This window comes from Oryzias melastigma, linkage group LG8 (genome assembly GCF_002922805.2).
Source record: "Oryzias melastigma strain HK-1 linkage group LG8, ASM292280v2, whole genome shotgun sequence".
Taxonomy (NCBI): domain Eukaryota; kingdom Metazoa; phylum Chordata; class Actinopteri; order Beloniformes; family Adrianichthyidae; genus Oryzias; species Oryzias melastigma.
Window position 1 is genome coordinate 16,889,139 of NC_050519.1, and position 24,415 is coordinate 16,913,553.

The 24,415-nt window shown below is 39.0% G+C and overlaps 1 protein-coding gene across 1 annotated transcript in view; it reads left to right on the top strand.

Annotated features, from left to right (window-relative positions):
- Nucleotides 1–5,218: 5,218 nt before the first annotated feature.
- cacng3b (calcium channel, voltage-dependent, gamma subunit 3b) overlaps nt 5,219–24,415 on the top strand; it is a 38,231-nt gene continuing 19,034 nt past the window's right edge. Inside the window, exon 1 of the mRNA XM_024271694.2 lies at nt 5,219–6,807. Within this exon, the coding sequence (XP_024127462.1) occupies nt 6,591–6,807 (217 nt within the window). The 5' untranslated portion in view covers nt 5,219–6,590. The remainder of the gene's footprint in view (nt 6,808–24,415) is intronic.

The window sequence follows — 24,415 nt, forward strand, 5'->3', positions numbered from 1 at the left end:
TTATCCTGTTCGGCCCGCGACCTAAAGTATGTTTTTGATTTTGGCCCCCTGTGTGATTGTTGTGTGAGTTTAGGCCACTCCAGAACCTTGATATGCTTCTTATGAAGCCACTCCTTGGTTCTCCTGGCTGTGTGCTTTGGCTCCTTGTCATGTTGGAAAACCCAGCCATCCCCCATTTTAGTAATGTAACTGAGGAATGGAGGTTGTTCCCCAAAATCTCACAATACGTGGCCCTGCTCATCCTCTCCTTAATACAGTGCAGTCATCTTGTCTTATGTGCAGAAAAATACTGCCATAGCATGATGCTGCCACCCCCATGCTTTGCAGCAGTGGTAGTGTTCTTGGGATGGTGCTCATCACTCTTCTTCCTCCAAACACGGCGAGTGAAATTAAGATCAAAAAGTTCTTTTTTTTTTCGTTTCATCTGACCACATGACTTTCTCCCATGATCCTCTGGATCATCCAAATTCTCACTGGCAAACTTAAGACAGGCTTGGACATGTGTTGGTTTAAGCAGGGGAACCTTACATGCCATACATGATTTAAATCTATGCCGTCTTAGTGTACTACCAGCAGTAACCATGGAAACAGTGGTCCCAGCTCTTTTCAGGTCATTGACCAGCTCCTTTCGTATGGTTCTGAGCTGATTCCTCACCTTCCTTGGAATCAGTGAGACCCCACAAGGTGAGATCTGTCATGGAGTCCATGGGAGATTGACAGTCATGTTTAGCTTCTTCCATTTTCTAATAATTGCTCCAACAATGGATCTTTTTTCACCTAACTGCTTGGTAATTACCCCGTAGCCCTATCCATCCTTGTGGAGGTCGACAATTTAGTCTCTGGTGTCTTTCGACAGCTCTTTGGTCCTGGCCATGATAGTAGCTGTAGTTTTCCTGATTGTAAATGGAGGACAGATGTGTTTAGGCAACTAACAACCTCAAACAGGTGCCTCTAACTTAGGATGATAAGAGGAGTGGAGGTGGACTATTTAAAGACAGACTAACAGGCCTTTGAAGGTCAGAATTCTAACTGATAGCAAGTTCATATTTATTTGCAGCAGTAGCTTTGCTTTGCTACTGCAAAACATGTAAAATAAGGATTAAAAAGACAAATATTTGAAAATAAGAAATAGCAATCCAATTGACTTCATTAAGAATGAATGCCTCATTGTGTGTAGCAACAATATCTGCTCATCTGGCCATAGGAAAGGTCTATTAGAGAGACGGCTGATAGGCTGGAAGCCATAGGTAAAATGACTCAGAAGTATCTTAGTGGGAGTACCGATAAGAGATAGTTGAGTGATAGATAAGAGAAAGAGCTTAAGTCTTTATAGCCTCATCTCACGTCAGATACGTTTTGGTTATCCTTGAAAGGAGATAATACCTTCCCACAATTCCCTGCAGCAGCAGCATTTAAAACCAGGCTCAACGGTGTTCCCAAAGTCACATTAGATTTGTGATTAACAGCAGGCAAGAAGATGAATATGAGAAGTTATTTGTGAAGTCAGTTGTTTTTTTTGTTTGTTTGTTTTGGTTTTTTTTTTATCTTGCCTTAGAGAATGTTTCAATTATTATCTCTAATACAGGACTCACTGAAATTGAACCATTGCCTTTTGGCTTCTGCTGTCCCTGATCATTTAAAAAAATGGTTTGTTCCAGGTTATTTCTAAATGAAAAATCGATCCTCTTTAACCTTTCTTTTGTGCTCATAACACCCCACCACCATATAAATAAAGTTTAGCAAAATACGAAAGGGGTTTATACAAATATACACTTTGCATGTCAGAAGATCAATAACCCTGTTGTGACCATAAAATCTGCCCAACACTGGAGACTTTCAGCACTTATCCGTTTGCACAGCTGTTGGACAGGACAAGTTATTAAAAAAAAAAAAACCTCAAACTTAGACTTTTTTATATTTGTTTATTCAAACTATGAATCAGGAGCAGATTTTAAAAAAAATAAGGCTTGGTAGATAAAATTGATTAATTGATATAAATGCATTTAAGCTTAATAGATCAATAATCAATTCATAAAGTTATAAAACGATTTAGACCATAAAGCTAAAGTCCACTACCTTGATGCTAACGTTTAAGGGGTTTCCAATACGACGGCTAATGCTAACACTCGGTTGACCTAAACATACATTGCTGACTAAATGAACAACCTGATAAACCCACAGGCATGAATTTTCTAAACTCTTTTAAGGAATTAGAATTAAAAGAAACCATTTGTGCTCTAAAGCAGTTTTTTCCACATGTTTTCTTCTTCTTGAATAAAGTGTACTGCTGTAGCGTGATCGCCACCTAGTGGCCAAACTGAAACGTCCTCCAGGAGAAGCAAAACAATACAATGTTAATGATCTGAACATTTTTGTTAGAACTTCTCCTATTGAGAACCAGTGTAACACTGTTTGCTATTAACAACCTCATTATTTCACTAATACATTTTACAGCATGTGAACTGTATCAAATTAACATGAATATATTCAAAACATAAAGTAGATTATAATTGTATTTCTAAACAAGCGTGTGTAAGTGTGCAAACTGTGTAAACTCAAAATTTAATCGAAAGAATAGAAGGAAAATCAGAATTAAATTAATCCAGGCTTTTTTCAATCGAATTGTTTATTATAATTATAATTGATACGCCAAAAAAAAACATCATTTGAAAAAAAGATATCTGAGACATGGAAATATACTGCTTTATTCTGATTGATCTACTTGTACACGAATAGATCTACGTATGTCTTCGTTTTCCTCGTTCAAACTGGTAGTTTAAAACCATATGACTGGGTAGCCCCGAAATTGCTGGCCAGCTTTTGTTGCAGCGCTAATGTTAGGTTAAGGGTGTGAGCAATCTAGAGGGAGATGGGAAATGGGGGCTGGCTTACACCAGGCCAACGGTCCAGCCCACAACTCAGAGGCAGATTTCTGATTAAGCACTGCGGCTTTGCAGAAACCAAGTTCTAGAAAGCAACACAGGTTTTATTTATGTATTTGGCTTAAAATGGCATGATCCTAATTAAAAGACCACTGGGAACACTTTTACAATAGATCAGAAGAGGATTGGAGTGGGACCTAAACACATATTTTTAAATTACTCACAAACGAGAATATCTGAAATCATTTTGGGACACAATTGGATGCTGTGACTTTGGATAAGAAAAAAGTCTGTATACTTTTGGTGTTGTGATTGTTTTAGATCAACCTTTTGTTGAAGTTAAGCTTAGGTGTTCAGAAAAGATGCTATACTTCAAGGTAACTCAAACCTTAAAAAAGCAGAGAAAAAAATCAAACTTCTTTCTTATGTTCCTGATATTTTGCTTCCTGAATTTTTCCACCGTCCGTTCCTCATCTCTCCTCCGCATGCATCTCTCTCATCTTTTGTGTCCTCCTTCATCTCCTCCCGCCTCGCCATTCTTTTTTTTCCTATCATCCCTCTCTCTTCCAACTTCTCCCTCTCCGTCTTGTCTCTTAGAAGAGGTGTGAGCCCGCACTTCTCTTCCTGAAGTCATTTCTATGTTAATGAGTGTTCTCGTGAGATAACGCGGCGAGCAGGAGCCTCGGACACACACACACAGCGACACAACACACACACACAGCTCAAAAACAGGCACATTTAGGAAAAACCTGAGAGGAAGATGATAGAACCCGTTACTGCCCCACACATCAGCCAGGAAAGCCTGTGGTTCTGATTGTTATGGCCTCTCCCCTTTTCTGTAATAAGTGGAACAATTAAGAGTTCTAGGAACTAAATGGCCCAAGTCAATCAATAATTGTTAATAATTCAATAAATATGTCGAAAAAACCCTTAAATAAACTAATTTCTCCATAAATCTCCACTGAAACTAAAACACAAACCAGAAATATCTCCAAGGATCAGTCCAGATTCAGCTTCCAGCAATTAGATTTCATAGTGTGATACAGAGAACGCCATGCTGCAGCCATAAAGTGACATCTTTTAGGGGAGGAAGTGTGATGGTGTGGGCCTCTAAATGAGGCTTGTCATCACTGGAAGCAATCTCACTGAGATGACTTTCTGCAAATGACGGCAATTCCATATCTCCACATAGTGAGGCTGAGTTCAATCTTCCAAGGTGCTGGACCCCACAGAGTGGGTCATCAGACTACCTGCAGAGTTTGGGGACAAACCAATGGCTGGGCTGTATATCAATGGACTTCTCAACCCCTCCCCTCATGTGTTCCAAACAGGAAGTACCTGCTGGGTGCAAGAAGGCCAAAATCCCATAGACTTCTATTGAGAAATAGACAGTAATTACTCAACTGTTTTATTTGTCAGAATAACAATTCTTGCTTTGATGCATTCTTCTTAATGTGTTCTTTCTATTCCTATTTTTTTAAAGATATATTTTCCTTATCGCAAATTATTCAAGTTACAAACTGATCAAATTTGATCACCAAATTAGCTCAGTGGTAAAATCTAGTTCCTTTTTTTCAATTGTTTTTAAATCTTTGAAACAATCTTGCACTCTAGCACATACCTTTAATATCTGTTGTTGTTTGTCTGTTATCCAACATAGAACTAGACCAAACGCATACTTAGATTAAATCATTTCTGCAGAATAAATGACATGATATAGAATATAAAATATAAATGCTAGCTAGAGCACTGGCCTTGAATAACAATCAGAATAGTCAATTCTGGGAGAAACTCAGAGTCAATTTTAAATTCACCATAAATTGACAGAATTTATAAAACACAGAAGTTTTTAGCTTGATTGCTACATGGAGCGGTGTCTGTTTGAATCTCATTTACAGTGTAAAGAAGACAAAAAAATCAAAGCAGCTTTTCCTTTTATTTCTTTTGTTTGCACAGCTGTGTTAGTACAAATTTTGTGAGTTTTAAATTGGACAGTGGTTTAAAACTTTACCACCAAAGATTATTGGAGTGGGATTTTAGATAATTCGCACCTAATTTAAGCAATTTATCATCCAAAATACTATTATGACAAAGAAACAGAAACCAGACAAAAGTTTTTGTGTTGTTTTATTGCAAAATGTCAGTGCACAGAAAAGCACAATGATCCTTCGTTTCTATTGGTCAACAGGTTTTTAGATTCTTAATCCTTTCTTGTCCTATTGTGGACAAAGTGACCCGCAGACCTCCATATAGGCTGAATCCTAATAAAAGCAGGTCGGTGGCTCTTTAAGCGGCGCTTCTGCTTCACTCCCGGGCGCGATTCTCCACGCATCACTTGCCATCTCCCCCCCACCCCTCTTTTTTTATACTTATCTGCGTGGCGCAGGAGATTCTGGCGCCGCGCAGGCGGAGGAGAAAGGAAATGAGAAGCAGAGGAGGGTCGCCAGCGCCGCATTCACTCAGCACCAAGGACAGCGCCGGATTCAGCACCATGGACAGCTCCTCAGCGCAGAGCGGGTTCGACAACAGGCCGAACCACAGAAGTTTGTAGAGGGACTTTAGACACCTGACGGTGCCAAACTATACTGTGGATTTGATCCCATTTTCTCTGCTTTTTCATCGTTTGGGGGACTTCTTGGGGTTTGGAGAAGACATCAGGAGCTCCTCTGGTAGAGTGGGGGGATCCAAATTTCTGTCAGTTTCGGACTATAGCTCCCAGCCACCCCAGGTGGTATTTGAGTTTGTGCTGGTTGGATGAGGAAGAAAACAAGAAGAAGAAATGATGCAATCATTATAAAATACACATTTTTTTCATTTGTAGAGGCAGATCAGGTCAACTTGAACTGAGCAGAAATCTCAAAGAAGTCCTCAAAGTTGAGCAGACAGCTCCTGCCACTGGGGTACCACTGATCCAAACCAGATTTGGACTCATTTTCTGTGCTGATTTTGGACGTCGAAGAGGGAGGAAGCAAAAGAAAAAATGTCAGTGAGTCAACAGCTGGAGCTAAAAACCAAACAGACCGTTCTCCTCAAAGCAAAACCGAAACATCCATGAATAATTGGAATACTATAAGCTTAAATTTTAGAGCTTTAATTGTTTGTAAGGGAATGGACGGCTTTAATTAAATATAAGCAGAAATCAAGCGATTTTTGGCGTTTGAAGGATGGTGTTTCCACACCCACGTTCATAGAGAAGGTTTTTTTTTTTTTTTTTTTTTCTTTTAGGGGAAGGAAACGCAGCAGGACGTTAGGCAGGGAAAAAGGGGGGAGATTAGCGCAGCTGGAACGCAGCAGCGCTCTCATTACAGGGGGACACGAGCGGCTGGAGGCGCGCAGAGGCGCAATGTGGCACCGCCGTCACCCTGCGCTCTGACGGAGCGTGGGCAGCTCGTTGGATGGGGATGGTGAGAACCGCTTTTTGATGCGCGAGAGAGGAAGAAAGAAAGAAAGAAAGTGCCAGCTTTCCCACCCATCGCCCTGAGCGTCAACTAAACAACCCGAGAATCCAAGAATCCCTTTTTTATATTTTTTGCTCCCCGTTCATAATCACACAAATCTGATTGTAGATTTGTGTGCGTTTTTTTTATGCTCGGCTGCTCCTCGATCTCTCCAAGTCTCGCGGGATATTAAGGAAATAAAAGGGTGAATCTCAAAGAGCAGAAAGAAGAAAAAAAGGAGAAGAGATTAAAGCACCCAGGAGCCGCCTATATGAAGATGCTGATGTGTGACCGCGGCGTCCAGATGCTCGTGACGACGGTGGGTGCGTTCGCCGCCTTCAGCCTCATGACCATCGCCGTCGGCACGGACTACTGGCTGTATTCGCGCGGGGTCTGCCGCGTGAAGAGCAGCGGCGACAACGACACGAGCCGCAAGAACGAGGAGGTGATGACGCACTCCGGCCTCTGGCGAACCTGCTGTCTGGAAGGTACGTGATCAGTCTGACCTGTCTCACCGCCACAGCTGTCTGGAGGCGGCACGTGCGCGCGTGGAGACGTCCTTCTCCAACGCACGCGGGCACAGCCTGTCTGTCTGTCTGTCTGCACGCCTCCTCACAGCAAAGGAACTTCGTGTGCTTTTTTATTAATTTATTTATTTGAGTGTGTCAATAAGCTTCCCACTTGAGTTCACGTGACCATAGTGGAAAAGCAACAATGCATAAAACAGAAGCTGATGTATGCAGGATTCCTGCACACATGGGATAATTGAGGATCCACTGGGGGCCACAAGGATTAAGTTTGCAATCAGCACTTGTTGAGGCAATCACACATTACTTTTCTTTTTTAATCACTGCATTTATCCCCCCCCCCCCCTACAATCAAGCACTTCCTTGATTTTTCTTCCATGTTTGAGTTCAAACATCTCACAAATACATGATGATTCCATTTTTTTCTGCTGCTTACTCATGCATAAGCGAGAGGCCGCTATGTCCCCCTAACCCTAAACTCTGAGCATGCAGTGAGGGACACTAATGCACAATCTGAAGGTTTAATCATCACAAGTAATTAATATTTTAGAGAAAAGGGGCTTTTCAGCTTTGCCGGAAGCATGGAATTCTTTGTGGGTAAAACTGAAAGTCTGATTTTATTCTTTCCTGAGGGACAGACTCGCCATAAATTATTGTCATTGCATGAAAGCTCTTGTATTTCTTGTTGAAAATGCTGTGTAGATCTTTTTTATACCTGTAATTCTGACAGGTGCTGCTGACCTCTTTGGCCAGGTCACGACTGTGACAGATGCTGAGTTCAATAACTTAACATTTGGTCTGATAACTGTATTTTTACTCACTTTGCAGGAAAACTGTTCCTTTATGTCACAATTATCAAGTAAAGAGGTGCAATGGTGGGGTTTGTTGAGGGTTTAAAGAAAATCCCCTTCAGGTTTCTTTCTATTTCTTGGAGAGACTTGCTTCTTGTTAGAAACTCAAATTTGTGCTTTTACTTTTTTTTTTTTTGTTACTAAAATAAAACTTTATTCCAACTTTAACCTTGAAAGTTAATGTTTTGTTTCACTCTTTGCATTTTTCTGCTTAAACTTGTCTTCTTCTTCTATGGTAACTCCCATCTTCTTTAACTTTACATTCGGTGATTCAAGTAACACTTTTTTTCAATATTCCAGCTTTTCCTTTGGTTTTATCTCCATCGCAACAATTTAATATTTTGTTTGCCTGGGTGTGTCAAACATGTTTATACAATTTTTAAAATATTTGCAAAAGTATATTTTTAGATTTCCCTGGCAGCTGAGTTTTTTTTTTTTTTTAATACCATGCCCACATTCCCAATATAGTCACATGGTATGTTGTATGGTTTGATCAACCTTAACCAATGACTCGTGTTAAATTTTCACAATTTTGGGGTAAAAATATGAATGAGCAAAGGAGGAATTTTGTGAGCTTATCACTCAAACACGGTTTGAAATCTACAACTTCTAATTTCAACATTTTTACTCAAGTATTTCCCAAAGATACTTGAAAAATTAAGAGGCAATAGATCCAAATGTGGACATTTCCTGTTGGTGCCAAAGGTGATTACTTTTTTAAATTCAAGATGGCAGCTTCTTCCCAAGGTCAAAGGTCAACAGAACTTTAGATGTGATTGTAGATTTACCCTGGCGATGTGTGTGTGAAATTTTGTCAAGATATCTCGAACAAAAGTTTGTTTTTTTCCCCAGAAAGTCCAAAAATGTGAAAAATGCCATTTTACCACAAAATGGCCACCAAGCTCATCCCTTAAAACAATTAAAACTTCATTTGGATATCTCTGAGACGTGTTTTGATTTTGTTAGTGGATTTTGAAAATATATTTTTTAAAGTCTCATAAGTGATTTTGGCCCCATTCATTTCTGATGGTTTACCCTGCTATGATGTCATCCATTTTTAACCCTCATACTCTCTCATGGGGTCCAGATAACCCCACCCTTATATCGATGTGTGATCCCTACCATGACAAAGGTGGACAAATTTCATGTCTACCATCGACACCAGTGAAGATAAAAAAATCCAGCGCACTGTCCAGGTGACCCCACTTTTGATGTAAACATAGGACAGCACAGGGGTTAATAGGGGTGGTCACTGTGTCCAAAATTCCTTTTCACCCAGTACTAGGTGTGTGCAACTTTTTTAAATATATGGTGGAGGTGAAATGCTCAAAAGTGCAGTAACTAAGAAGAGTTTCAAAAACAATCTGGTCCTGGATGTCCAGGACTACTGCAGAACGTAAACATGAACAGAATTAAATTTCACTGTTCACTTCAGAGACATCTCAGAAAAAGCTGGTAAATAACTCCACTACTTTAGTTTAAGTATAAAGTACATGATCTGAAAAAGCTCTGCTTGAGCTCTGATTACATAAAACACAATCACAACAAACGTGTTAAGTTCTTCATTGTCTTTTCAACTTTTGTTTGCACTCTATCCATCTTTAAGAGGAAGATGCTGCAATCCCTCTGAATCACTACAGCTACTTTAACATCGTCCTCAGCAACAAGTGACCACTTCTAATGAAAAGCCTATGTGAACGTGCATACCGGTATATGTGTGCTAGCATTGTTTAGTAGTATTGTGCGTCATATTGTGTACTCGTATTGTGTTCTAGTATTGTGTTCTTGTATCATATGCTAGTATTGTGTGCTAGTATCATATGCTATCTTCGTGTACTAGTATTGTGTTCTATTTTCGTGTGCTAGTATTGCATGCTTTTATGGTGTACAAATATTGTCTGCTAGTACTGTGTGCTATTATTGTGTACTAGTATTGTGTGCTAATATTGTGTACTAGTACAGTGTGGTATTATCGTGTGGTAGTATTGTGTTCTAGTATTGTGTTCTAGTACCATATGCTATTATCGAGCACTAGTATCATGTGCTGGTATCGTATACTATTATCGTGTAATGGTATAATTTGCTAGTATTGTGTGCATTTATCTTGTACTAGTATTATGTACTTGTATTGTGTGCTATTATCGTGTACTACCATTGTGTTCTAGTATCATATGCTATTACTGTGTACTAGTATCATGTGCTGATATCGTATGCTATTACGGTGTACTAGTATAGTTTGCTATTGTGTGCTATTTTTGTGTACTAGTATGGTGTGCTATTATTGTACATTAGTATCATGTGCTGGTATCGTATGCTTTTATCGTGTACTAGTATCATGTTCAAGTATCGTGTGCTATTATTGTGTACCAGTATCGTGTACTAGTATCATATACTAGTATTGTTTGCTAGTGTTGGGTAGCAACAGTCCAGTGTGAACACTATGGACTAAATGGGCCTTCAAGAGTGTGTGTTTAGCACCTTCTTGTCCCTTACATGATTGCAGCTTAAACTTATGTAGCAGATTTAGTATTTCTTTGCAACTGGCAGAGATTGTGTTGTCACTTAAGAAAAATTACTGTCAGTATTTACATTCCAGCCCTTAAAAATACTCAATAAACTAAAGCTCATTTCCCATCGCTGTGCTTATTATCCAGCACAGCGATCAGTTGGCATCTTAAAGACTTTGAGACAGAAATTGCTGTGCTCGGCCCTGCTAACTTGCTATTATGGATTTTTTTCTTTCCTTCAGGAGTGCCGAACGATAAAAAGCCCCCTAAAAATATAAAACTAAAACACTTTTGTGCTCCTACTATCTGTGTGATTGGGAATGAACGGTGCCGGCGTTGTTGGAAGCACACAAGCTCCTAATTGGTTTTCTCGTTTCCGACTTCATAATAATCTGCGTCGCTCCTTGTATCCTGTTTCGGTCATTATAGGAGAGAGCAGGTTGCGCCCGTGTTTGAACACTGGTGCAATTTGGGAAGTTGGCCTGCAGACGCAGACACTCCCATCAGCACTATTAGGATTTATGGACACACACTAATCTTAGCAGGATAGTAAATATGCCACGGTGCGTCAGACTTCAATTCAAATGGTTTGAATTATGTGCAGGCGGGTCGTCATGCCGGTATTCTTGCACTGCTTGGGGGTTTAGAGGGGAGAAAAGCTTATTAAAAACAAATCAGTCTTTTTCTCCATTAGTAGTTCAGTCGCAATGAATTTAAAGAGTTCAATGAGTTAGTCTATGAGATGGGTTGTTCCTGATATATTTAATTGTTAGTTCAGTGGACTCCAGTTCCTTATGTATCACTTTTAGTCTTTAGCACCATAAGAATGGGCTAGAGTTCTGTATGCTTGTAGTTGAAAACTGTAATGACATAACCTCATCTAACTGGGTTTTTTGGGGTTGAATAATGCAAAATGCATGGTTGTCTAGAAAAAAACAGTTTGTTTTTCCATGCAAAATGTTTTGCCTCCATTTGAAAATTATGTTTAAAGGAATTTAAATGACAAAAAAATCGATATGATTAAAAAAGAATGCTATGTTAAGACTTTTACACTGCAAAATTCTGAATCTTAAGACAGTAAAATGAAAAATCTGAATCTTAAGACAGTAGAAAGACCCTCACTTCAAGAAAAATGTCTTATTTTCTGTTCTGCAAGAAAAATAATCTTATCGAGAAAGTTTTTCAATCGCAAAATAATCTTATTTTGAGAAAACATGTCTTAGACACTGGAGTTTTTTTTCTTAAAATAAGAATTTCCAGTATTAATCTTTGGCAAATTTTTATTTAAAGGAGGTTTTTCTAAATTTTCTCATTTATTTCAGGGGGGTTTCAAGTGCACAATTTTATACATTTAATATAAAATGTTGAAAATGCTAAAATTTTTCAGGGACTTAATATTTGCTCTGATAAAAGTGTTTCATTTGACTTTTGTGCAGCAGTCAGACATAACCATCTCATCAACATCGCCACAGGGCTAAATGGTTGAAGGAAAGGTCACAGCGATATTTTTTTTTTCTTCAATTAATATGCCATGAATTTGCAACTTAATATCTTAGAATATCGTTTATAATTAATAAACATGAATGGGATATATTATAAAATCTAGGATGTTTTTTTTTCATGTTGTACTGTAACAGTTCTTGCCAGAATTAATTTATTTTATTATATTTTAAAATCATCAATTATATGATTTAGACTGAAAGGCTTTTCTCTTTCTAGACAGCACAGCAGACACACTTATGAATTAGTTGATCCTAAAACTCTATTACCAAGCGATAGACTTCTCATGAGTTTTTTATGGCATGTCTTACTAACATAAACACAGATAGACATACGGTGTTCCGTCATTATATCTTGGTTCCCCACATAGTCTCTGTTTCGCAGATTTTTTTAGTGCTATTTTGCTACATTGTGTTCTGCATTCTGATGAGCTTTGATCTTGTCAATCTGCCGTATCTTCAGTACAGAGAAGCTGCATGTGCAGCTTAAAAGAGAGACATCTTTGATTTTGATCAGATCTTTGTTTCCACTCTATAAAACTGGACTTATTTTCCTATGAAAGTTTAAAATTTGAGAGAAAAAACAAGTGAGAAAAGTGTGAAGATATTGTCTTAAGAAATGTATAAAGTGTGTAGTAATCAGGTTTTACAGACTTAAAACAACTTTAATCCTACTTCGTTGATTTCACCTATCGTAAGTTATTTTATGGCACGCGATAAACGAGAGAAGACTGCATATTAAATTATATTTATTAGTGTGTGATGTTTTTGACAAAGTTTCCTAATACAACCGTTTGTCTAAATGTCTAAATTACTTGGCTTGAACTACATTTAAAAAACGTTGGTTTTCTACGACTATTATACAAGCTACTTTCAATCTTTCTTTAAAGTAAGACTTTTTAAAGATTTTATTTTACATACCACATGTTTTTAGTACTCCAGAATCTGTATGAAGCATGCTAAATGCAGAAGTTGAATCCCTTAACAAATATCTTTAGGCCAAAATATGGATTGTGTTAAAATTTTGTTTAGATTTACTAATATTTTGCAGGTTTTTTGTTATGATTTGAGCCAGTAATGTTGTTTTTTACACAGCAAAGTGATTTTATTTTAAAGGCCATAGAATAAATATGTGAGAGAAATACATGGATATTTCGCTTTAGCTTGCAGGACATCAGAACAGTATTATTCATAGTTTCAAATTGTTTTCATGGTTATTAGCATCCACTGGGGATAACATTATTTAACAAAAGAGTAAAACAAATTAGTGGTGTTGTGTGTTTCTGTGCGACGTCTGTGACATATGGCAGTGACACAGGAATTCCTCACACGATATGAATGTTTGTCCCTGCAGGTGTGCTTTGGTGTTGTGATAAATGAGCATGGGGAAGCCAGGAAATTAGAGATGTATGGAGGGGGCGGGGTGGCGGGGATGAGTGGATGGAGGAAGGAGGCGGGGAGGGGGGGTGTCAATGAAAAGAACAAACAGTGAACCATGAATGAACATTCTGGTACCACGAAAGAAGAGGATTGCAGAATTGATGGATGAACGATGTTTGCCCTTATATCCTGCTGAATCTCCTCAACGCTCTTGAGTTTTTCTTTAGCCAAATCATTCCCAAAACAGGAAGAGAAAACAAGGAGAGTGGTGGTTAAAAGGAGAACAAGTACAAAAAAATTAAAAACCGAGACAGTTAAATATGCAGTTTTTCTGTTTGGCATAAAGAACATCACATGACAGAAGAAAAATAGAGAGAAACAGAGGACACATGGGGAAGGTTTGATAAGAGATAAATCACAGCTGTATAGCAATCATGTTGTACTCTAAAATTGGCTTTGCAATCATTAATCTTTTCCTATGTAGAGGCAGAGAGATGGAGGAAGCAGCCAGACAAACAGAAGTTAGAAGAAAACAGCACGTTGCTGCACGTGATATGTTGAAGTTCATGGAAGGAGTTGTTATTTAACCCCTTCATACTGGAGCTGGAGTTGTAAATAGTGTGTATTAGTAGTATAATAGTGTCTGTACATCAGTATAAAGGTGTTTGAGGACTGTAGAAATATTTGTAAATCATGAAATGATGTTATAATTCTTACGTAAGAACATAGAAATCTTGTTCATTAGAATATGTTTGTGTAAGACCATACGTACTACCAGGTACTAACAGTCTTAGCGACCTGCGGCCCGGGCTGTTGTGCAAGCAAAAACTCTGTCCGCGGAGGAGTTTGGTGAGGCCATGGAGAAGGACTATCAGTTGTCCTTGAAGAGACTCTGGCAAACCGTCCACCATCTCAGAGGAGGAAAGCAGTTTTTAAAAGGCACATTTTTCGGTGCAGGTAGGTAGCTGTTGACTTTGACTGGAGACATTGTTGGGTGGTGGAAGGAGCTCCTCAATCCAGGGGACACGCCTTTCCTTGAGGAAGCAGAGGCTGGGGAGTTTAGGGTGGGGCTGTCCATCACCCGGGTTGAGGTCACCGAGTTAGTCTATGAGCTCGTTGGTGGCAAGACTCTGAGAGTGGATGATGTCTGCCCTGAGTATCTCAAGTCTTTGGATGCTGTGGGAAAATCTCCGCTGACATGTCTCTGCAGCATTGCATGGCAGACAGGAACTGTACCCCTGGACTTGGCAGATGGGGTAGTTCTCCTTTTCTAGAAGGGGGCCGGAGGGTGTTTTCCAACTACCGGGAAATCACACTCCTCAACCTCTCGGGGAAAATCTCTGCCAGGGTACTGGAGAGGAGATTCTGTCTGATAGTCAAACCTCAGATACAGGTACAACAGTGTAGAAACAATGGACCAGTCCTACACCCTCTTTAGGGTGCTGGAGGGATTGTGGGAGTTCGCTCATCTAGTCCATATGTGCTTTGTGGATTTGGATAAGGCATTCCCCGTGGTGTTCTGGGAGTGCAGGGTCCGGGAAGTCTTACTAATAACTTTCTGGTTTCTTTTAGACCAGAGCAGGAGCTTGGTTTGCATAGCTGGCAGTCAGTCAGACCTGTTCTCTGTGTACGTTTGACTCCGGCAGGGCTGCCCTTTATCACCAATTCTGTTTATGGACAGAATTTCTAGGTGCTTACAGAGGCCAGAGAGGGTCTGGTTTGTGGACCACAGGATTCCCTCTCTGCTCTTTGCAGATGATGTTGTCCTTTTGGCTTCCTCAAGCCAGTACCTCCAGCGTCCATTGGAGTGGTTTGCAACTGAGTGTGAAACAGCTGGGATGAGGGTCAGCACTGATTACTCTAAAGCCATGTTCCTTGACCGGAGACAGGTAGTGTGCCCTTGCTGGGTGTGTGAAGTGCTACTGCCCCAGGTGGAGGAGTTTAAGTATCTTGGGGTCTTGTTAACAAATGAGGGAATACTGGTGCGCAAGATCGACAGGTAGATTTATGTGGTGTACACATTAGAGAGAGAGCTGAGTCAAAAACCAAAGCTCTCTATTTATTTATCAATCTTTGTTCCAATACTCACCTATGGTCATGAGCTCTTGGACATGACCCAAAGAACAAAGTCCCAGATACAAGCAGCCAAAATGGGCTTCCTCTGTCTGTAGGGTGGCTGTCTGTAGGGTGGCTGGGCGTTCCCTTAGAGAAGCTCAGTCACCCAGAGAGAGATCAGATCTCTCGATCTCTTGAACACTCCTTGTGCAGGGTATAGGATTTTGGGGGGATTGAAAAGATGAAAAATCTTTACAATGTTCCTTTCTCTCACCTACTTCTCCATACTTATCATTGTGTGTAATACATGTGTTCACTACAACCTGTCGCCTGCAGTATGCCTTTAGAATAATTGTGCATGAACATTTCTGTTCCACAAGATAGTGATCTACAGCCTTGTTGTTTCCTGTGAGCTATTGGTGTGCCCCTTACAGATACGCCCATATTTCGCCTGCAGATGAAAGGGCAGTTCTGAGGGAGGCCTCGGTCAATAGGACTGAAAAGATTGACACTGACTCCTCAGTTTTATTTCAGAGAGCTTCTAAAATTGGTTAAAATGTATTTATAGAACATAGCAATCATTTTCACAGATTTGTAATTTGATAAAAACTAGTACCTGGGTTGATTCCCACAACCCCGTAGCCCCAAAAGGGCTTCAAAAGATGGATGGAATTTGTCAAAAACTAAGCCTCATGTGTAATGTTTCTGTCCAACATGTGCCGTCTCACAGCTGGGATGAATTGACGTTTTGTGAAGGTAATGGGAAGACCTGTATGGAGAAAAGGAGGTCTGATGAGAACACAAAGAGAGATGTTTGAGAGGAGATGAAAGTGTGGGAGGACATGCTGTTTGAGAGAGAAAGGACTGGCACAAAGGGGGGGGGTAAAAGACAGAGAGAGAAGAGGTGTGCATCCGTGCAGAACCTTCCTCGTTCCCTTTCATCAGCCATCACCGTGGAAACTAGCCTCTTGCCCCCCCTCTCTGCTCCCCTTCTCTCCTCCTCTTGCAAAGAGGTAATATGAGAGAGGGAAAGAGGTGGAGGAGGTGGAAAGAGGAAGTAGCACAGTCCTTCAGACGGAGCTGTCAGAGGTGCTCTGAAGAAACAAGCTCTCCAATTTGCTCGGCTTTTTCAGCTTTCCTTCCTGGTGCCCCCTCACTCTCCCTGCATTTGTAATGCAGCAGGTATAGCCGTTTAGTCTTTAAATGTGTGACCACTCACATGTACTTTCTTAAACTACACGCTAGCAAAAGTGTTCCTTCCAAAAATTCACCAACAGCAGTTGTGTTTTCTTTAGCATTATACTGATAGAAACGTACAATCAAGCATAAATCGAATGCTTCGTAGTGGACAAAACCCATAAAAAACTTAGGACCCGGTGAGTATCTAACAAAGATTTATTATACTCCAAGAAGTAGAAGTATTGAAAAGGCTTGGAAAAGTGGAGCAGAAGAAGAATTATAACTTAAATAGTTATTTGGAACTATGTAGAGTTTTCATCAGTCCAACAGGAAATGGTGGAGGTAGATGGAGATTGTGGAAATAGGTTGATAGAATAGGACTGACAGCAACTTGATCATGTAAACTGTCAGGTGACAGTGATATACAGTACCTTCATGATGTTATATGTATTTATAGTGTATATATGGTGATTGCACACTTCCTGTTTGAAGCAGGCTTCAAATTAAAGTAACTTGGAGCAAAATTTGGTGGGTTTATAACACAAACCTGGCAGTTATCATTCACTTTAATATACAATGTCTCAACTTTACAACAGAAATATACTTATAAAACCCTTAATACGCCCCACAACACCTAGATAATGTTTTTTGGCTTGCTGTAACTCTTAAGCCATTTATATGATTTACGTGAATCATTTGAGTCTGACATTGTGAAAAGCAACTTTTTAGATCAACTTCACATTGTTATCTGAGTATGAACTGTTCTAGATCAGTGTTAGATCGCTGCTTTAGAATACTCTGGAATTACAGTAATTGCATTTGAAGGGTTAGGATAGCCAAAAAATGTCAACACTAGAGTGAAAGGAATGAACGCTGGATTGGTGTGTACAATTTATAGCTTTGTATGTGTTGGAACTGTTTTGAATTTGTAGCTGCTGTAATCTCAAGTTGTGTGTGAATTCATTGTATTTTGTGTTTGTACAACACATTCTCACTCCCAACTTGTCACATATTGACATTTTGTTAAGGAGCCCTCCACATCGCTTTTTGACGCGTTTTGATGCGTTTGTGGTTATTGGAAGAACAAGCGAGACCAGATACGCAGAGCTACAATTATATATATGAAAGTTGTTTTAATCTTCAGAAAAAGTTTTCTCTAATGGGGAAAATATTGTCTCTGGTACTGTCTTTAGATATATCATGATACACATTGTATCGTGCCATGTATATCGCTCTTCCCAATAAACACCTTTACTACGCACACAGAAATTCATTGAGACTATTTTCTCTCCATATATCAGTGCGAAGTCGCTTCAGAATTCTTTGAAATTACGTTAACTGCATAAACGGTTGAAGAGTTATGGTAGTTTGAAGAGCGTGTGTTATTCCACAGCACCAGTGACATCTCCAGTTTTAAAGTGTTAATTCACAATCTGGCTCCAAAAGTTCCTTTTATTAGTTAAAAATTCAGCATTTTGGTAAATTTCACTACTTCATTTTAACCTTGACATTTAGGTAAAACGAAAAATGTGCATAACCTTTTGATTCACTGATGACCATCCTCATAGAAGGTCCTTACTGGGCGTGCTTCAAATAAGTTTCTTCATCCTTCATATTTTGATATTTCAAGAAGAGTAATTAGTGCCCCCCCGAGAGGATTCGATTATGTTTCTATAGTAACTGGTTTTCTTGTTCTTCCTCCCTTTTTCTGTCAGGAAACCAGTACATGTGTGGACAGACAGCATGCATTTTCTAAGCAGGACCATCAGATGCTCCTAATATAAATCTACACATAACACATTAGGTTAGATTAAAAGTTGTTTCTTAAAGTGTGTGATGATGTCCTTGCACACATAGTGTTTATGTGTGTTTGAAAGTCACGAGCCAAGGACAAACATCTGGCACCTCATGGCTAGTTTGTCACAGTCATGGGAATCTGAGCCCACAGTGTTGTTTGTGTTTGTCTGTTTTTTAACCTTGTTTTGAGGCACTCCCTCCCTCCCCAAGAGTCTAATATTTTCACGAGTGCTGATGCAAGGGAACAACATTCATGCGCCGAACAAGACGAGAAAGGGTCTGTCATGCCTCATGTTCATAATTATTCAAACATAAGTGGCACAAAGGACCAAAAAACAAAAACAACAACAAAAAGGTAAAATGCATGACTCACATGAGGTGGGCCTACACACAAAAACATGATGCATGACAACAATGTGCATGCTGGACTCTCATTTGCTCTGTCCCGTAATACCTCGCTGTGACGATAACTACAGTTTCCCTCCGGCAGTTCTGACCTTTGTGAGGCAAATGTCTGCTGATAGATTCTCTTTGTGCAGTTTATATTCATGCTTGTCTGTTCCTCTAGTTGTGTCTTAGTGTTGCAGTTCTTTAAAAGGATTATCATATTTTTTAATAATGTCATTTAAGGCATATTTTACTTGAAGAAATCCTAAAAAAACAATGTTTTTCTTTTTCAGTTTACATGCTGTCCCACAACTGTTTACTCACCTAACTTCACCAACGTTAAATAGGTAACATTGTTGAAGTTATATTTTTTCTATCTATTGAAAAAGTAATATCTACTGTAATTTTTTCTTACTTTTTTTGCATAGTTTGGACTGGGGGTGCGATCTATTCTCAGGTGCGACCTATATGTGAATTTTGTGTTTGTTACTTTACCACTAACAACCACTAGAGGGCAGTGTAAATGCGTTTATCAGTATTTATTACTGAAAGTAACAGAGAAGAAGAAGCACTGCTCAGTTTTACTCCAATAGAATAGTTCAAAAGCGACGCACAGGATAAATAATTCAACAGCTTTTGCAATTTGAAGTGATAAAAATAGTTTAGTTGACTTGTTAGCGTGTTTTTTATGCCATCTGAATATTTGTTCATATGTTGGACTAATGTGCAAGATTCATTTTGTATTTCATGAAGCTAATTAAGCATCAATGTGTTTCAATCTACATTCACACCAGACATGTAGAGGTGGGTTCTTGAACATGCTTTTGAACACTACAAATGCACTTTGAATTATCCACTGGGTATAAAAGTGGCTATATAAATAAGGCTGGTTAGGCTGTTGTGTGCTGAAAAACTACATTTAACAGAGAATAAATAGTTGAAAAAGGCTGAAATGTTTTACTGGGTTTATTAATTTGCTGCAAATTTAAACATAAGTTCCACGTCCTGTCATCATTGTCATTAGGGTTTTTGAATCTTCAAGGCTCAAAGTACCAAATATTTGCTTCCCAAGAGGACCAGGTGACAGGAAAGATGGTGGCTGAAAATCATTAGCGGGAAGCAAAAATTCAACAAGATTTCAGAGTTGTGGCCACTTTTATGAAAACTTTTTTTAGTGTTCAGGATTAAAATGTGTCAAAAGAGGGTAAACACTTTATTAAAGATTATTAACTAAAGTGTTCAGATTTGTAGAAGTATTAAGACTTTTACAGCGGTTTACATTTGAACGCAGTTAGCTTGCGCTAACCTCTTTACGGGATCATCGTGAATCAGCTCTGTTGCAGAAAAAAGAGGCTTTGGAGCGATAAAAAATTACTTTACTTTAGCGATGTGTTACATGTCTGTGATAAGGGTGGTGGTGTTGTGATTTTCCGGTCTTGGACTTCCTTCTGGCTACTAATTATCAGCCGCCATCTTTTCTGCCACCAGGTCCCCCTCAACATTTGTTAAAATCTTGAAAACAAAACTTTTTGTTGCCTTTGTTTTGTATTTGGGTTCTGCTGTTTTGCTATCTTGTTTACTAGCTTAAAACACTTCCAGCTAGATCTTCCTGCGTGATTAAATATTTGCTGCTAATGGGATGGGAAACTTAATCCAAGGAAGGAGGAAGCCATACGATGAGGTGAATGTGACAAAGGTGACATTTTCTGTCTTGTTGAGGAGTTGGGGAAACAGAATTCTAAAAGTTATAAGCTAAAAATAAAAATTAAAACTAGGTTGGACATGGTTCCTGTTTGTCCTGCTCTGCGGCGTAAATCAGGCATATCCATCTCCAGTGTGTGTGTGCTGAAGGGCTGCTGGATCATGGGCTGGTGGTGATGCTCAGGATAAATCTTTGTGACATCGTCTGACTCACTTCCTGATGAAGCGTTTGGACGTTGCTCAAAAAAGAAACAGACTGTATTCTCACCTACACAGGAGCAGTGCACTGTGGTCTATTTTTATTTTATTTTTAAACATTTTAGTTTTATTTTGTAGAATTCCTGTCTGATATTAAGTGGACTTCCCGCAAGCTGTGATTGCTTAATTGCCACACCTGTTCCCCGTAATTAATCAGCTCCTGTTGTTCAGTATTAACTTATTTTTGTCTTTTTGTTCCCATTAGGTTTTAGTTGTCTATTGAATGTACTGTAGTCAATTATTTAGTCAAAAAAAATTCCTTTCAACAAAACATAGTGTTGGTAGTCATGACAAGAAAGTACCAAACATAAAAAGTAGAAAAACATAAATAAACAATACAAAGTTAGTGGGATTTCTTGCTGATAAATAAAGATGTCAATATTAAAAACAGATATGAATTTATAAAGTATAAAGTACTTGTATTTCTAAAATTCCTGGAATAACTAGGATGTTTTTAGTAGTACTTGGGTGTTTGGTTCTGTTTCAGAGTTATTTCTATAGTCATACAAGTTTGTTTAACTGCACCCAGTAAAGTTTATTATCTCAGAATATTTGGGGAGTAATCCCTTTTTTGAACCAGTTATAAGGGAATAAATTGAATATTTCCTTTAAATATTATCAATAAAGTGACTTTTCTTATAGTAAGGCATCACCTCAAGCATCCAAGGAGACTTTGGATTTTGAATCAGAGGATCAATGTTATGGGAACATCACTTGTCTTTATCAATACTATAGTCTTGTAATTCTATTGTGATAATAGACAAACAATATGTTTCAAGTATCTTCACTATAAGTATCAGATAGTTATTTGGAGTGATGGGAAACCAATGCAGTTTAAAAAATGTTCAATTTGATGTTAAAGCAGTTCATTGCTGCATTTTACTTTGAAACTCTTTTCGCTTTTAAATATTTGGAATCATTTATTTGCAGATTTAAAAATTAGAATAATATTCTCAGTTTATTTATGTAAACCAATCAAACTAAGTAATCTGAAACTAAAGAAATACGGCTAAAAGCTAAAACATTTATTTGTTTTTAGGATAATGGACCTTTTTTAAAATGGTTTTCAAAATAACGTGTTTTAATTTTTATTTACCCATAACTGTGACTAAACATGTTCTTGTGAATCACTTTTTAATCCATTTTCAGTAGTGAAAGGACAATAATTTAAATAAAACATAATACATACATTTTTTATCATTATTAAAGCTATAATGCATGCTGTTCCATCTCTATTCTCTGGGTTTTATGTGTCTTTTTGTTGCTCATGTTCTCGTCAGTATGAGGAACAAACTAACCTGGAGGTCAAACAAACCCGCCTAAGAGCCCATGGCTTTTTATTTTTAGCAACAGTTGTTGCTTTTCCAAGCCAAAACCACACTGTAGTTCTTTTTATTAATGGTCCTTCAGCATGTGTGGAGGTAGTTTTTAAGCTAAGCAGGTGAGGGAGTGTACCCCTGTTCCTTAATCTGTTTATTCTGTCGTGATTTAGATGCTGCACCGCCCAGAGAGAAGTAAAAGCGCCCATCTATCAGTTTGCTTCCCCCTGTCATCCGCACTCACTGTGTGTCTTCTAGTGCACACTCATCGGTGCACGTGCGTCCGCGTGCATGAAACAGACTGGTCTTCGATATGTTAAAATGGCTCAATACGAATCCGTTAATTTAAAAGGCAGGAGATTTAATGAATTTCCCGCCACTTGACATAAGCCAGCTCTGATTGATGATGCTTCACACCTTGATGCTCCCAACGAGCAAAGGCGACCGTCGCTATAGCCAGCCTGATTTTACTGGATCGACTCAACAGAGAAGAGGTTAGGCTGTCGTAGCAGATGTAGACGTGCAGGGAGGCAGGTTTCCTCTTTTAGTTCGGCTTCAAAAACACGAGTGCTTTCGAAAAGAGTAAAGCTGTTTATGCAAAAGCAGGATGGCGCTGGAGTGCGTTTTGAAGTGAAATTAGTCACGCACTTGTTTCTATGCGTTGACGTGGTAAAGATGTTGAGACACATTAACATGATCGCTTTTTGAATCAAAATGTTAAAATCAAAAGTCTGGAGGTTAGTATCTAAGATGGGCTGGATGAATTCATGTAGGAATGATTTCCTGGTTGGGGATCTGAATGAATCCTCTTCTCAAAAAAAGCCATTAAGTTGTTCATTTGTTCATTGCCTCCGTTCTCTCATTTCGCTCTAATTCTCTCTGGAGTTTAACCTCCAAACCTCTTTCAGCCAGCATTTCCTCCCTCTTGGTTTGCCTCTCTGAGCTCCCCCTCTCTCAGTGCCGCTCTCTTTCACGGCCCCCGTGGTGATGACCATGTGTGAATGGGACTGAATATCGGGCTGGAAGCTGCATGCGGCTTAGTCACACATGTTCGTGGCGCACATAAACACACCATGACAAGCGTGAACACCAGGGACGCTGGGAAATATGCGTGTGTGAAGGAGGATGAGTCACTCTCTGCATGGCACACAGCATGATCGTAAGAGACTGCATCCTAGTCAATACAAGCGAATACACGCATGCGTGATTGATGATATTCATGTTGTATTTGAACAGGCTGGTTTGAATTTGCATTTTGGATCTGTGCATTTTTTTTTAAACAGCATCTATGCATTTAGCTTTTTCCGTACATAACTTGGAGGTTTACTGCTCAGCCGCCTCATAGACCTTCATGTTTAGTGTCCTCAAAATCGAATAATATCCAGACACAACATACATTTCTATTTTTTTTTTGGTGTGGTAACAGTTTTCTATTACTGTATGTTCCGCAATACACTTAATTTTTTCATCATAGCCAATAAGCGACATTGTGCCTGATTATCTGAAGCAGCTTAAATACAGTATAGACTACTTCTGGTTGTACTATTGATATCAAAGGGAATTTGAGAGGTGCACAGCGCAATACAAAAATGTTTGGTTGGGTGTTATTGTTATTGTTAGCCGCTAGCGTAGCTAACATGTTGCTGCGTCTGACTGTTTTTTTCTTTTTACCTAATTCTAACAAGGTTGGGAGTTAGCATAGTATTGTGCACTAATGTGGCTAACACTTCTAATGCGGCTAACGTGTAGCATGTTACATAAAAGTTCTTGAGGTACTATGAACACAATATCTGTCTGATTCACTGACTTATCTCTGACTCTTTTGTCTCCCTTAATGCGCCTCATCGATCAGTGGGCCCTATATATCACATAAATTCAAAAATAGGCCAATTATTTTGTTTTGGGGCATCTGGGATCTGCCCTTTTGTAGAGGGGTACTGTGAGGATGGTGTACTTTAATTTTTTTATGTTTTCGTCAGTTATGTTATGGGTTTTGGTCATGTTTTGAATTGTCCCTCAGTCTTCTCAGTTTCAGGCTCGTCATAATTCACAGCTGTCTTCATTCAGTTATTTACCCTCAGTCTAATAAAGTCTATGGTTTTCAGTTCTTGCTTGTCATGTGATCTGTTCTGTCCTGTCACTGCTTTGGTTCTTCATCGGTTATTGGCATATTTCAGTTTATTTATTAAATGGTTTACTTTTCTACCACCTTGCCTGGTCTCCCGCGTTTGGGTTCTTCATCCACCATTCTTGACACATAGACGATGTGCCTAACAATCTAATGTGTACAATAGTGCAGAATTTATGGTAATTTGTTTATCTTTTGTTAAAATGACTTTATTTAGCAATAAAACCAAAACTTGCCCCTCGTGGGGGGTGGAGTTGTCAAGGTAATCTCTAAAACCTTGTTTCCACCGAGTGGTACGGTACGGTCCGGGTAACTCTGGCAACCGTTTCCACTCAATTAAGCCTCGCTCCCACTAAACGGTTGGTTTTCACGGCACATGCTTGGTGTAGACCGCTAGCATGTCTTCGCGTCAATGTAGTGCCATAACTAGAAAAGTAACATCCAGCAGCTCGTCTTTATTCTATTTCTGATACATTGTGTATAACAGGAATTTAAAGTTGTTTGAAAG